Source organism: Saimiri boliviensis, chromosome 9, assembly GCF_048565385.1.
Source record: "Saimiri boliviensis isolate mSaiBol1 chromosome 9, mSaiBol1.pri, whole genome shotgun sequence".
Lineage (NCBI taxonomy): Eukaryota > Metazoa > Chordata > Mammalia > Primates > Cebidae > Saimiri > Saimiri boliviensis.
Window position 1 is genome coordinate 68694115 of NC_133457.1, and position 13199 is coordinate 68707313.

At 38.8% G+C, this 13199-nt stretch overlaps 1 protein-coding gene across 4 annotated transcripts in view; it reads left to right on the plus strand.

The window, feature by feature from the left end:
- The window catches only part of LMLN (leishmanolysin like peptidase), a 95097-nt gene that overhangs the window by 31413 nt on the left and 50485 nt on the right, over positions 1-13199 (plus strand). For all 4 annotated transcript variants that reach the window (XM_003930847.3, XM_074406134.1, XM_074406132.1 and 1 more), the window contains exons 9-10: positions 6338-6455; positions 12264-12371. In XM_003930847.3, coding sequence (XP_003930896.1) covers positions 6338-6455; positions 12264-12371 — 226 coding nt within the window. The remainder of the gene's footprint in view (positions 1-6337; positions 6456-12263; positions 12372-13199) is intronic.

The following is a 13199-nucleotide window of genomic DNA, read 5'->3' on the forward strand; positions in this document are numbered from 1 at the left end:
TATGTGGGCTCTCTTTTGGTTCCATATGAAGTTTAAGGTGTTTTTTTCCAGTTCTGTGAAGAAGGTCACTGGTAGCTTGATGAGGATAGCGTTGAATCTGTACATTACTTTGGGCAGTATGGCCATTTTCACGACATTGATTCTTCCTAACCATGAACATGGAATGTTTCTCCATCTGTTTGTGTCCTCTCTTATTTTGTTGAGCAGTGGCTTGTAGTTCTCCTTGAAGAGGTCCTTTACGTTCCTTGTTAGTTGTATTCCTAGGTATTTTATTCTCTTTGTGGCAATTGTGAATGGCAGTTCCTTCTTGATTTGGCTCTCTTTAAGTCTGTTATTGGTGTATAGGAATGCTTGTGATTTTTGCACATTGATTTTGTATCCTGAGACTTTGCAGAAGTTGCTTATCAGTTTCAGGAGATTTTGGGCTGAGATGATGGGGTCTTCTAAGTATACAGTCATGTCATCTGCAAATAGAGACAATTTGACTTCCTTCTTTCCTATTTGAATACCCTTTATTTCTTTTTCTTGCCTGATTGCTCTGGCTAGAACTTCCAATAATATATTGAATAGGAGTGGTGAGAGAGGACATCCTTGTCTAGTGCCAGATTTCAAAGGGAATGCTTCCAGTTTTTGCCCATTCAGTGTGGTATTGGCTGTTGGTTTGTCATAAATACCTTTTATTATTTTGAGATACGTTCCATCATAGCCTAGTTTATTGAGAGTTTTTAGCATAAAGGGCTGTTGAATTTTGTCAAAGGCCTTCTCTGCATCAATTGAGATAAATCATGTGGTTTTTGTCTTTGGTTCTGTTTATGTGGTGAATTACATTTATAGACTTGCATATGTTGAACCATCCTTACATCCCTGGGATGAAGCCTGCTTGATCATGGTGGATAAGCTTTTTGATGTGCTGTTGCAATCGGCTTGCCAGTATTTTATTGAAGATTTTTGCATCTATGTTCATCATGGATATTGGCCTGAAGTTTTCTTTTCTTGCTAAGTCTCTGCCAGGTTTTGGTATCAGGATGATGTTGGTCTCATAAAATGATTTGGGAAGGATTCCCTCTTTTTGGATTGTTTTGAATAGTTTCGGAAGGAATGGTACCAGCTCCTCTTTGTATGTCTGGTAGAATTTGGCTGTGAACCTGTCTGGGCCTGGGCTTTGTTTGGGTGGTAGGCTCTTAATTGCTGCCTCAACTTCAGACCTTGTTATTGGTCTATTCAGGGTTTTGACTTCTTCCTGGTTTAGGCTTGGGAGGATGCAAGTGTCTAGGAATTTATCATTTCTTCCAGATTTACTAGTTTATGTGCATAGAGTTGTTTGTAATAATCTCTGATGATGGTTTGTGTTTCTGTGGAATCTGTGGTGATACCCCCTTTATCATTTTTTATTGCATCTATTTGATTATTCTCTTTTCTTTTTTATTAATCTGGCTGGTGGTCTGTATATTTTGTTGATCTTTTCAAAAAAACCAGCTCCTGGATTTATTGATTTTTTGAAGGTTTTTTTTGTGTGTCTATCTCCTTCAGTTTTGCTCTGATCTTACTTATTTCTTGTCTTCTGCTAGGTTTTGATTTTTTTAAATCTTGCTCCTCTAGCTCTTTCAATTTTGACAATAGGGTGTCGATTTTAGATCTCTCCTTGCTTCTTATGTGGGCATTTATTGCTATATAGTTTCCTTTAGACACTGCTTTAAATGTGTCCCAGAGATTCTGGTATGTTGTGTCTTCATTTTCATTGGTTTCTAATAACATCTTTATTTGTGCCTTCATTTCATTGTTTATCTAATCAACATCCAAGAGCCAGTTGTTCAGTTTCCATGAAGCTGTGCGGTTCTGAGTTAGTTTCTCAAGTCTGAGTTCTAACTTGATTGCAGTGTGGTCTGAGAGACTGTTTGTTATGATTTCCGTTCTTTTGCAGTTGCTGAGGAGTGATTTACTTCCAATTATGTGGTCAATTTTAGAGTAGGTGTGATGTGGTGCTGAGAAGAATGTATATTCTGTGGATTTGGGGTGGAGAGTTCTGTAAATGTCTATTAGGTTTGCTTGGTCCAGGTCTGAGTTCAAGTCCTGGATATCCTTGTTAATTTTCTGTCTCGTTGATCTGTCTAATATTGACAACGGGGTGTTAAAGTCTCCCACTGTTATTGTGTGGGAGTCTAAATCTCTTTGTAAGTCATTAAGAACTTGCTTTATGTATCTCGGTGCTCCTGTACTGGGTGCGTATATATTTAGGATCGTTAGCTGTCCTTGTTGCATTGATCCTTTTACCATTATGTAATGCCCTTCTTTGTCTCTTTTGATCTTTGTTGGTTTAAAGTCTGTTTTATCAGAGATGAGAATTGCAACTCCTGGGTTTTTTTTGCCCTTCATTTGCTTGGTAAATCTTCCTTCATCCCTTTATTTTGAGCCTTTGTGTATTCTTGCATGTGAGATGGGTTTCCTGGATATAGCACAGCAATGGGTTTTGGCTTTTTATCCAATTTACCAGTATGTGTCTTTTGATTGGGGCATTTAGCCCATTTACATTTAGGGTTAATATTGTTATGTGTGAATTTGATCCTGCCATTTTGATACTAGCTGGCTGTTTTGCCCATTAGTTGATGCAGTTTCTTCATTGTGTTGATGCTACATACCATTTGGTATGTTTTTGGAGTGGCTGGTACTGGTTGTTCCTTTCTATGTTTAGTGCTTCTTTCAGGAGCTCTTGTAAAGCAGGCCTGGTGGTGATGAAATCTCTGAGTACTTGCTTGTTCACAAAGGATTTTATTTTTTCTTCACTTATGAAGCTTAGTTTGGCTGGATATGAAATTCTGGGTTGAAAGTTCTTTTCTTTAAGAATGTTGAATATTGGCCCCCACTCTCTTCTGGCTTGTAGGGTTTCTGCTGAGAGATATGATGTGAGTCTGATGGGCTTCCCTTTGTGGGTAACCCGAGCTTTCTCTCTGGCTGCTCTTAGCATTTTCTCCTTTATTTCAACCCTGGTGAATCTGACGATTATGTGCCTTGGGGTTGCTCTTGAGGAATATCTTTGTAGTGTTCTCTGTATTCCCTGGACTTGAATATTGGCCTGCCTTGCTAGGCTGGGGAAGTTTTCCTGGATAATATCTTGAAGAGTATTTTCCAGCTTGAATTCATTCTCTCCATCACATTCAGGTACACCTATCAAACGTAGATTAGGTCTTTTCACATAGTCCCATATTTCTTGGAGACTTTGTTCATTCCTTTTTACCCTTTTTTCTCTAATCTTGCCTTCTCCTTTTATTTGAGTTGACCTTCGACCTCTGATATCCTTTCTTCTGCTCGGTCAATTCAGCTGTTGAAACTTGTGCATGCTTCATGAAGTTCTCATGTTGTGTTTTTCAGCTCCATCAATTCACTTATAATTCCTCTCTAAGTTGTTTATTCTTGTTAGCATTTCATCTAATCTTTTTTCAAGGTTCTGAGTTTCTTTGCATTGGGTTAGAACATGTTCTTTTAGCTCAGCGAAGTTTCTTATTACCCACCTTCTGAATCCTGATTCTGTCAATTCATCACATTCATTCTCCATTCATTGTTCCCTTGCTGGTGAGGAGTTGTGATCCCTTGTAGGAGGAGAGGCATTCTGGTTTCAGGTGTTTTCATCCTTTTTGCACTGGTTTCTTCCCATCTTTGTGGATTTGTCCACCTGTCATCTTTGTGGTTGTTGACTTACAGATTGGGTCTCTGAGTAGATGTCCAGTTTGTTGATGATGAAGTTATTTCTTTCTGTTTCTTAGTTTTTCTTCTACCAATCAGGCCCCTCTGCTCTAGGACTGCTGAGGTCCACTCCAGGCCCTGGTTGCCTGGGGCTCACCAGCAGTGGCTGCACAACAGTAAGGGTTGCTGCCGGTTTCTTCTTCTGCCGTCTTTGTCCCAGGAGGATGTCAGTCTGAGCTCTCCTTTATGAGGTGACTCTTTGGATATATGGGAGTCAGGGAGCTGCTTGAGGAGACAGTCTGTCCTTTATAGGAGCTCAAGTGCTGAGCTGTGAGCTCCGTTGTTCATTCAGAGCTGCTGGGCAGGTTCGTTTAAGTCTGCTGCAGCAGAACTCATAAACCCTCCTTTTTTTTTTCCCAGGTTCTCTATCCTGGGAAGTTAGGGCTTTATTTATGAGTTTCTGTTGTGCTGCTACCTTTTTTCAGGTCTGCCCTGCCCAGTGAGAAGGCAGCCTAGTCACTGTCTGCCTGCAGAGGCTTTGCTGAGCTGCTGTGGGCGCCACCCAGCTGCCGTGTGAACTTCCCCTCACTTCCTTTGTGCTTTCTCTGGGAGCTGCAATCTTGAGCTGCTCCTAATCGGCCATCTTGGATCCGTCCCCAAGAAGCATTCTTAAGCTGATACTTTGCAGTACTTTCTTGTATTGAGTATATTCCTCGAAAGCATCAAACCTTCCAGCCAGGCACAGTGGATTATGCCTCTAATCCTAGCACTTTGTGAGGCTGAGGTGGGCTGATTGCTTGAGCCCAGGAGTTCAAGGCCAGCTGGAGAACATGGCAAAATCCTGTCTCTACAAAAAAATATAAAAATTAGCCAGACATGCTTGCATGTGCCTGTAGTCCCAGCTACTTGCATGCTGAGGTAGAAGGATCAGTTGAGCTCATGAGGTTGAGGCTGCAATGAGTTGTGATCATGCAACTGTAATCCAGCCTGGGTGACAGAGGAAGACTGTCTCAAGAGAAAAAAAGAGAAAGCTTCCAGTAAAGAGAGATTGGAGTGGTTAATAAGGTAAAAGCTGTTTATTTTCTGGCTGGCTTTGTTCACTGTTTATGTTTAAACATTGCCTGGCAGTGGAAAGAGATAAAGGAATTAAAAACAAACTCTCTGAGGCATGGGTAGATGAACAGATATGTGTTAACACATATAACAAAATGTTAATTACAGAATCTGGGTGAACTGGTTATTGATTATAAGGGTGTTTATTAAACAATTCTTTTAATGTTTTATATGTTTGAAATTTTTATAAAACAATATTGGAAAAGAAAACCCTCTTTATGTTTTCTGTTCTTTTGCTGAGAATGAGGGACTTACAGGAAAAATGGCAGAAGTAGTCTAGGGAATAAGCCAGAAATAAAATGACTTAGATTACAGGGAGAAGTAAAAATTGATGTCCATAATTTTCCGTAATAGATAAATATGTTACTTTTGTAGTTGTGCTTTTATTTGTGTTAGATAGATTTCCCAAACTGGGATTGCTGATTTAAAATCTGTGTGTGTGTGTGTGTGTGTGTGTGTGTGTGTGTGTGTATAAATGTTAATGAAAACTGCCATGTTACATTTTTTTTGTTTTTGAGATGGAATTTCTCTCTTATTGCCCAGGATAGAGAGCAGTGGCATGATCTTGGCTCACTGCAGCCTCCGCCTATTGGGTTCAAGCAATTCTCCTGCCTCAGCCTCCTGAGTAGCTGATATTACAGGAACGCACCACCATGCTTGGCTAATTTTGTATTTTTAGTAGAGCTGGCGTTTCTCCATGTTGGTCAGGCTGATCTTGAACTCCTTACCTCAGGATCAGCCCACCTCAGCTTCTGAAAGTGCTGGGATTATAGGTGTGAGCCACTGTGCCCAGCCGACATTTTTTTAAAAAAAGTATAGCAGGCCACACGATGGCTCACACCTGTAATCTTAGCACTTTGGGAGGCTGAGGTGGGTGGATCACCTGAGGTCAGAAGTTTGAGACTAACCTGACCAACATGGCAAAACCCCATATCTACTAAAAATACAAAATTAGCCAGGTGTGGTGGCTCATTCCTGTAATCCCAGCTACTCGGAAGGCTGAGGCAGGAGAATAGCTTGAACCTGGCACGCAGAGGTTGCAGTGAGCCAAGATTATGCCACTGTACTGTAGCCTCGCCAACAAGAATGAAACCATCTCAAAAAAAAAAAAGGTATATCAAAGCACATTCCCACCAAGCATGTATAAATGCTCTTGTTACCTCTTTATCAGTATTGGATATTGTAGATATTTTCTATTTTTTTAAGCCCAATCTGATGGATAAAAGATGGTATCATTGTATTTCCAGGACAGTAGTGAGGTTTTAGCCATTTGCGTGTTCTCTTTGTACACTATTTATTTTCCTTGTCCAATCTTTTATGTCAGTTTTCCCTTTCTAATCACATTGTAGGAGTTCTTTATAAATTACAGATATTGCTCCTTTTTCATGCTTATTATAAATATTTCTCCTAGTTGTTTATCTTTTTATTTCATTTATCATGCTTTTTTGATAATCGTAAAGGCTTTTAACAGTAAATGTAAATATTTTTACATTTAAAGTGGTGATGAATTTGCAACAATAATTGTGTTTTAATTCTATAATTGCAGTCTTGGATTATATCAATGGAGTGATAAAGTAGTTCGAAAAGTGGAGAGATTATGGGATGTTCGAGATAATAAGATAGTTCCTCACACTGTGTATCTCCTGGTAACGCCTCGTGTTGTTGTAAGTATTACTGAACTTCATGTCTTATGAGCCGTCCGTTCTTTTCATTTGTTGTGGCCCTTTCTTTACTTATTTTTATTATTTAAGAACTTATACAGCTAGTGCTCGACTTACAACCATGATTGGTTCCGACAGACTGGTTGTAACATGATTTGGTCGTAAGTTGAGTAGGCTATGTGTACACGACTGTGAAATGATGTTATAAAAATCTTTAAGTCATATTTTATCATTATTTTCTTTCATTATTGTTACCGATCATAATTTTCTTTATTTTATGCGATCACATTAACTTTCTTTCCTCCTTCGTACTGCTTAATCACGTTCATTTTCGTGTCGAGATCGATGGCCTTTCTTTCCTTCTTGGCAGGCTGAGGTGTAGACAAAGACAGTTTCCTCTTGGTAGACATCTTGGGAGGGTTTTGATGAAAAATATCCAAGACACAAAACACAAATTGCCTTACGGAGTCTGGGATAACAGTTGAAATGGTGCATGTGGAGATGGTAGTGCTGCTGGAAGCTGGTCCGCACTGTCGTACGCCCAGCTGGGCAACGTTTGCGCTGCCAGATGCAGAGCAGTCGTGGCTAGCGATTGTGGTCGTAAAGTCAGATGGTCGTAAGTTGCATAGGTCGTAAGTCGATCAATACCTATAATATTTTAGAGTCTATAGTAGGAAAAGTAATATAGATGCAGTGCCGTAAAGCTACGGGCCATGAGAAGTCTGAGGAAATGGAAACGTGGCAGTGACTCTCACAGCTCCCACCCTACCCAGTGCCTCCTCTGTTGCGATTCCTCTTTGGATCACTGGTAGTATTTCTATAATTATTGATCATTTTATTTTCCATTCGTGTTAGTCAAGGTTCTCCAGAGAAACAGAACCAACAGGATGTGTGTATATATCTCTATTATCTGTACACACAGAGAAAGAATATGAGAGAGAAGGGGAGGAAGAGATTTCTTCTTTTTTCTTTTCTTTTCTTTTCTTTTTTTTTTTGAGACAGCATCTCACTCTATCACCCAGGCTGGAATGTAGTGGTACGGTTTTGGCTCACTGCAACGTCTACCTCCTGGGCCCAAGTGATCCTCCTACTTTAGCCTCCTGAGTGGGTGAGACTATAGCAATGCACCACCATGCCCAGCTAATTTTCTTTATTTTTTGTAGTGATGAGGTCTCACTATGTTGACCAGGGTGGTCTCAATCTTCAGGGCTCCAGCAGTCTTTCTGCCTCAGCCTCCTAAAGTGCTAAGATTACAGTCATGAGCCACTGCACCTGGCCAAGAGATTACTTTTAAGGATTTGGCTCACATGACTGTGGAAGCTTGGCCAGTTCAAATCTGAAGGGATAGGCCAGCAGGCTGGAGACTCAGGGAAGAGTTGCAGTTCAAGTCCAAAGGCAGAATTACATCCTGTTCAGGGGAGATCAGTCTTTGTTCTCTTCAGGCCTTCTACTGATGGGATGAGGCCTACCCACATTACGGAGGTGATCTTTACTTCAGAGTCTACTGATAACAACCTTACTCTCATTCAAGAAAACACCTTCGCAGCTGGGTGCGGTGGCTCACGCCTGTAATCCCAGCACTTTGGGAGGCTGAGGCCAGTGGATCACCTGAGGTTGGGAGTTTGAGACCAGCTTGACCAACATGGAGAAACCCCATCTCTACTAAAAATACAAAATTAGCTGGGCGTGGTTGTGCATGCTTGTCATCCCAGCTACTCTGGAGGCTGAGGAGGAGAATCACTTGAACCCAGGAGGTGGAGGACAACAAGAGCAAAACTCTGTCTCAGAAAAAAAAAAAAGAAGAAGAAAGAAAACACCTTCACAAAAACATCCAGAATATCTGGGCCAAATATCTGGGGACCACAGCTGTTCTCCCTTCCCCTTTTCCTTGACTGTGTACAGCTCTCTGACTTAAAGTTTTGCACTGCTTTTGGGCTATTTCCCATCTCTTGAAATCTCTAACTAAAGGACAGATAGAACCCAATGAGCAGGATTTTATCCTACTAAGCAACTTTTTTTTGGAGATGGAGTTTCCTTCTTGTCACCCAGGCTGAAGTACAATGGCACATGCTGGGCTCACTGTAACCTCCGCCTCCCGGGTTCAAGCGATTCTCCTGCCTCAGCCTCCTGAGTAGCTGGAATTACAGGCGCCCACCACTGTCTCCCCTCCTCTCTTGTATTCCTTCTCTGTGTGTACATATATATAGATGTATACACACATCCTGTTGGCTCTGTTTATCTGGAGAACCTTGACTAATACAGGCACAAAATAAAATGATCAGCAGTTGTAGAAACAGCACCACTGATCCTAAGAGGTCTCTCAACAGAGGAGGCATTGGTGCCTGGTGACCTCAGGTGATCTACCCACTTTGGCCTCCTAAAGTGCTGGGATAACAGGGATGAGCCACTGTGCCTGGCCAGAGTAGATTTTTTGAAAAGATAAAACTGACAAACCTTTAGTTAGACTAAGAAGATACAAATAACATAAGAAATGAAAGAGGAGACATTGCAACTGATACCACAGAAACACAAAGGATCATAAGAGACTATTATCAACAATTATGTACCAATAAATAGGATAGCCTAGAAGAAATGAACAAATTCCTAGAAAAATACAACCTATGAAGACTGACTCATGAAGAAATAAAAAATCTGAACAGACCAATGAGTAATGAGGTTGAATCAGTAAGAAAAGTCTGCCATCAAAGTGAAGCCCAGGACCAGTTTCCCTGCTGAATTTCACCAAATGTTTAAAGAAAAACTAATACCAGTCCTTCTCAAAGTTTTCCAAAAAATTGAAGAGGAGGGATTACTTCCAGACTCTTTTTACCAGGGCAGCAATATTCTAAACAAATTTAGACAAGACCATTACAAGAAAAGAAAATTACAGGCTAATATTCTTGATAAGCATAAGTACAAAAAATTTTCCAACAGAATTCTAACAAACTGAGTTCTATAAGTTGTTAAATAGGTCATCCATCATGATCAAGTGAGATTTATCCCTGGGATGCAAGGATGGCTGAACATAGCAAATCAGTAAATGTGATGCATCTCACTGACAGAATGAAGGACAAAAATCATATGATTGTCTCAGTAGATGCCAAAAAATCATTTAGCAAAATTCAACATCTTTTTATGATTAAAAACTAACCAAATTATATACAAAAGGAAGGTACCTCAGCACAGTAAAGACCATATAAGAGACACCTACAACAGACCTTATATTCGTTAGTGAAAAATGGAAAGCCTTTCCTCCAATTTCTGAAACACTCTTACCACTTCTACATAGTATTGGAAGTCCTTGTTAGAACAGTCAGGCCATAGAAATAAATAAAAGGCATCCAAATAGGACAGGAAGAAGTGAAATAGTTGCTGTTTGCTGATGACATGATCTTATATATAGAAGACCCTAGAGACTCCATCAAAAAATTATGAGGATTAATAAATACAGTAAAATCGCAGGGTGCAAAATCAACACACAAAAAATCAGTAGTTTTCTATATACTAACAGAAAACTACCCGATAAAGAAATGAAGAAAATAATTTCATATACAATAGCTACAAAAAGAAATAATTCTTAGGAATCAATTTAACCAGGGAAGTGAAAGAAAGACCTATGCACTGAAAACTAGATGAAAGAAATTGAAGAAGACACAATAAATATAAAGGTATCCCGTGTTCATTGATTAGAAGAATTAATATTGTTCCAGTGTCCATACTGCCCAAAACAATCTACAGGTTCAGTGTGATCCCTTTCAAAATTCCAGTGTCTGTCATTTTTCACAGAAATAGAAAAAAAATTCTCAAATTCACATGAAACCACAAACACACACACGCACACACAAAACCTAAATAGCCAAAGCAACTGTGGACAAAAAGAACAAAGCTATTCAGGCAGTGTGATGCCTCCAGCTTTGTAGTATTTCAAACTGTGCTGCAAAGGAATAGTAAGTAAAATTTCATGGTCTTAGCATACAAATAAGCACATTGATTAATGGAACAGAAGAAATTATGATTGACTTGATTGACTTGATTATGATTAACCAATTATGATTAATTGATTTTTAATAAAGGTGCTAAGAATACACAATGGGAAAAAGTATCTTCAATAAATGGTGTTAGGAAAACTGGATATCCATATGCAGATGAAATTTGACCTTTACCTCACACCATATACAAAAACCAACTCCAAATGTATTAAATATTTAAACATAAGACCGGAAACTGTAAAACTACTAGAAGAAAACATAAGGGATAACTACATGACATTGGTTAGGGCAGTGAGTTTTTGGATTAGACCCTGAAAGCGCAGGCAACAAAAATAAAAAAGGACAAATGAGATTACATCAAATGAAAAAGCTTCTGCACAGCAAAGGAAATAATTAAAAGTGTGAAGAGGGGCCGGGCGCGGTGGCTCAAGCCTGTAATCCCAGCACTTTGGGAGGCCAAGGCGGGTGGATCACGAGGTCGAGAGATCAAGACCATCCTGGTCAACATGGTGAAACCCCGTCTCTACTAAAAATACAAAAAATTAGCTGGGCATGGTGGCACATGCCTGTAATCCCAGCTACTCAGGAGGCTGAGGCAGGAGAATTCCCTGAATCCAGGAAGCGGAGGTTGCAGTGAGCCGAGACCGCGCCATTGCACTCCAGCCTGGGTAACGAGCGAAACTCCGTCTCAAAAAAAAAAAAAAAAGTGTGAAGAGACAACCTACAAATTGGTAGAAAATATTTGCAAGCCATACATCAGAAAGGGGTTAGTATCCAGAATACATAAGGAATACAAACAACTGTGTACAAATAGCCCATGAAAAAAATTGGCCAAGGACCTGAATAGACATTTCTCACAAGAAGACCTGCAAATTGTGAACAGGTACATGAAAGAAATGCCCAACATTACTAATCTTTAGGGAAATGCAGATTAAAACCGCAATGAGATATCATTTTATGTCTGTCAGATGACTATTATCAAAAAGACAAAAGAGTGCTCGCTCTTTTTCAGTTGAGCTCAACCATTGGGATAAAAGGTTATTAGAAGTCAGTTTGTTTTTAAATTTTACTAGAATTTATTTAATGATAAATAAGTGTTTTCACTTACATGTGACATCTAAAAAAACTGAACTCAGAAGCAGAGAGTAGTAGTTACAGAGGCTGTGGGTGGGGGAATGGTAAGATGAGGGCCAAAGGGTGCAAAATCACAGACACGAGTAATAATTTTTTTCTTTTTTTTGAGATTTATTGCACAGCATGGTGAATATGGTTAGTAATAGTGTATTACACATTGTTTAGTTACTGATAGTAAATTTCAAATGCTCCTCTCACAAAAAATAAGTATTTGAAATGATAGCTATAGTAGCTTGATGTAATTATTTCACATTGTATTCATAAATCATAACCACTCTGTACTCCATAAATATATACAACCATAAATTGTCAATTTAAAATGAGATAAAAAATATAAAATTGTAATAGACATGAGTTACAACTGTCAGTCAAACTAGTCTATAACATTTTTTAGCTATCTGGTACAAAAGTGAAAATCTTCAGAGATAAGAAAAGATATCAAGAGAAGTAGTAATTTCATAGCAAAGAAGAGTGACTGCATCAAAATAATTATATTAAAGAACACATTTTATCATAGGGCAACAGTGGCTTTGCTTAAGAAAAAAGAAAAAGAAAAAAACATTTAAAAAAGAATTTCTCTTTTCTCAACAAAATAATTCTTTAATGTTAACTTCTTATATTCATGTGATGAAAAGTTTGCCATTATCTTACGGTACCTTTGTATTGTATTTTTTTTTCTGGTTCATAGGAGGAAGCACGAAAACATTTTAATTGTCCACTTCTGGAGGGAATGGAGCTTGAAAATCAGGGTGGTGTGGGCACTGAGCTCAACCATTGGGAAAAAAGGTTATTAGAGGTCAGTTTGTTTTTAAATTTTACTAGACTTTATTTAATGAAAGTAATTCATAATTATGGTAAAAGTTATTCTAACAGGTTATAAACTGAAAATGTTTTACGTCACTTTGTCCCTTTGGCTTTCCAGATTCACTTTCCAGATGTAATCACTCTCTAAGTTTTTTGTATATACTTTCATACATGTTACATATGTATGTATGTGCAAACACACGCAGAATTATTTTTTAATGAGTTCACATATTTATGCAACTTTTTTGACTTTTTCCAAGCACTACAGGTGCTTGGCTACTCTAGTATTTCTTTACCTTCAACATCAGCAGTAACAATAACCCATGGTAGCTGGATGGGGGATTGTAAATCTGAGTAATGGGGACAAGGGTTGTGAGAACCATATAGTAAACACTTCCAAGCAGAGTTGCTGGCTACACCGAGCAAAGAGAAAGCAGGTGGAGTAAACACATATTATACACAGAACAGCTTTTTTGTTTTGCTGTGTTTGGCTATCTTAGTATACTTTGTGTTTAGGCTTCATCACAAAATAGTAACATGCAGGGAAAAATCAACGAGCCAACGTGGTTCCATGTTATTCTGATGCCATTCCTTATTTACTGATTTCACATGAGCGCTTTCACATTGCAGAAACACATGCTTTCACAGAATAAACTGTATACTTGGACCTACTCATTTTTTCTATATGAATGTAGCATAACTTTTCTGTGTTAATGAAAACTATGTTTTAAATTTTGTATTTTAGAAAATGTAATGAGCAATTTATTTATATCTGTGATACTATGCCTTCCCAGGGTGGGGTTTCAGTTGGTGTTCTTAG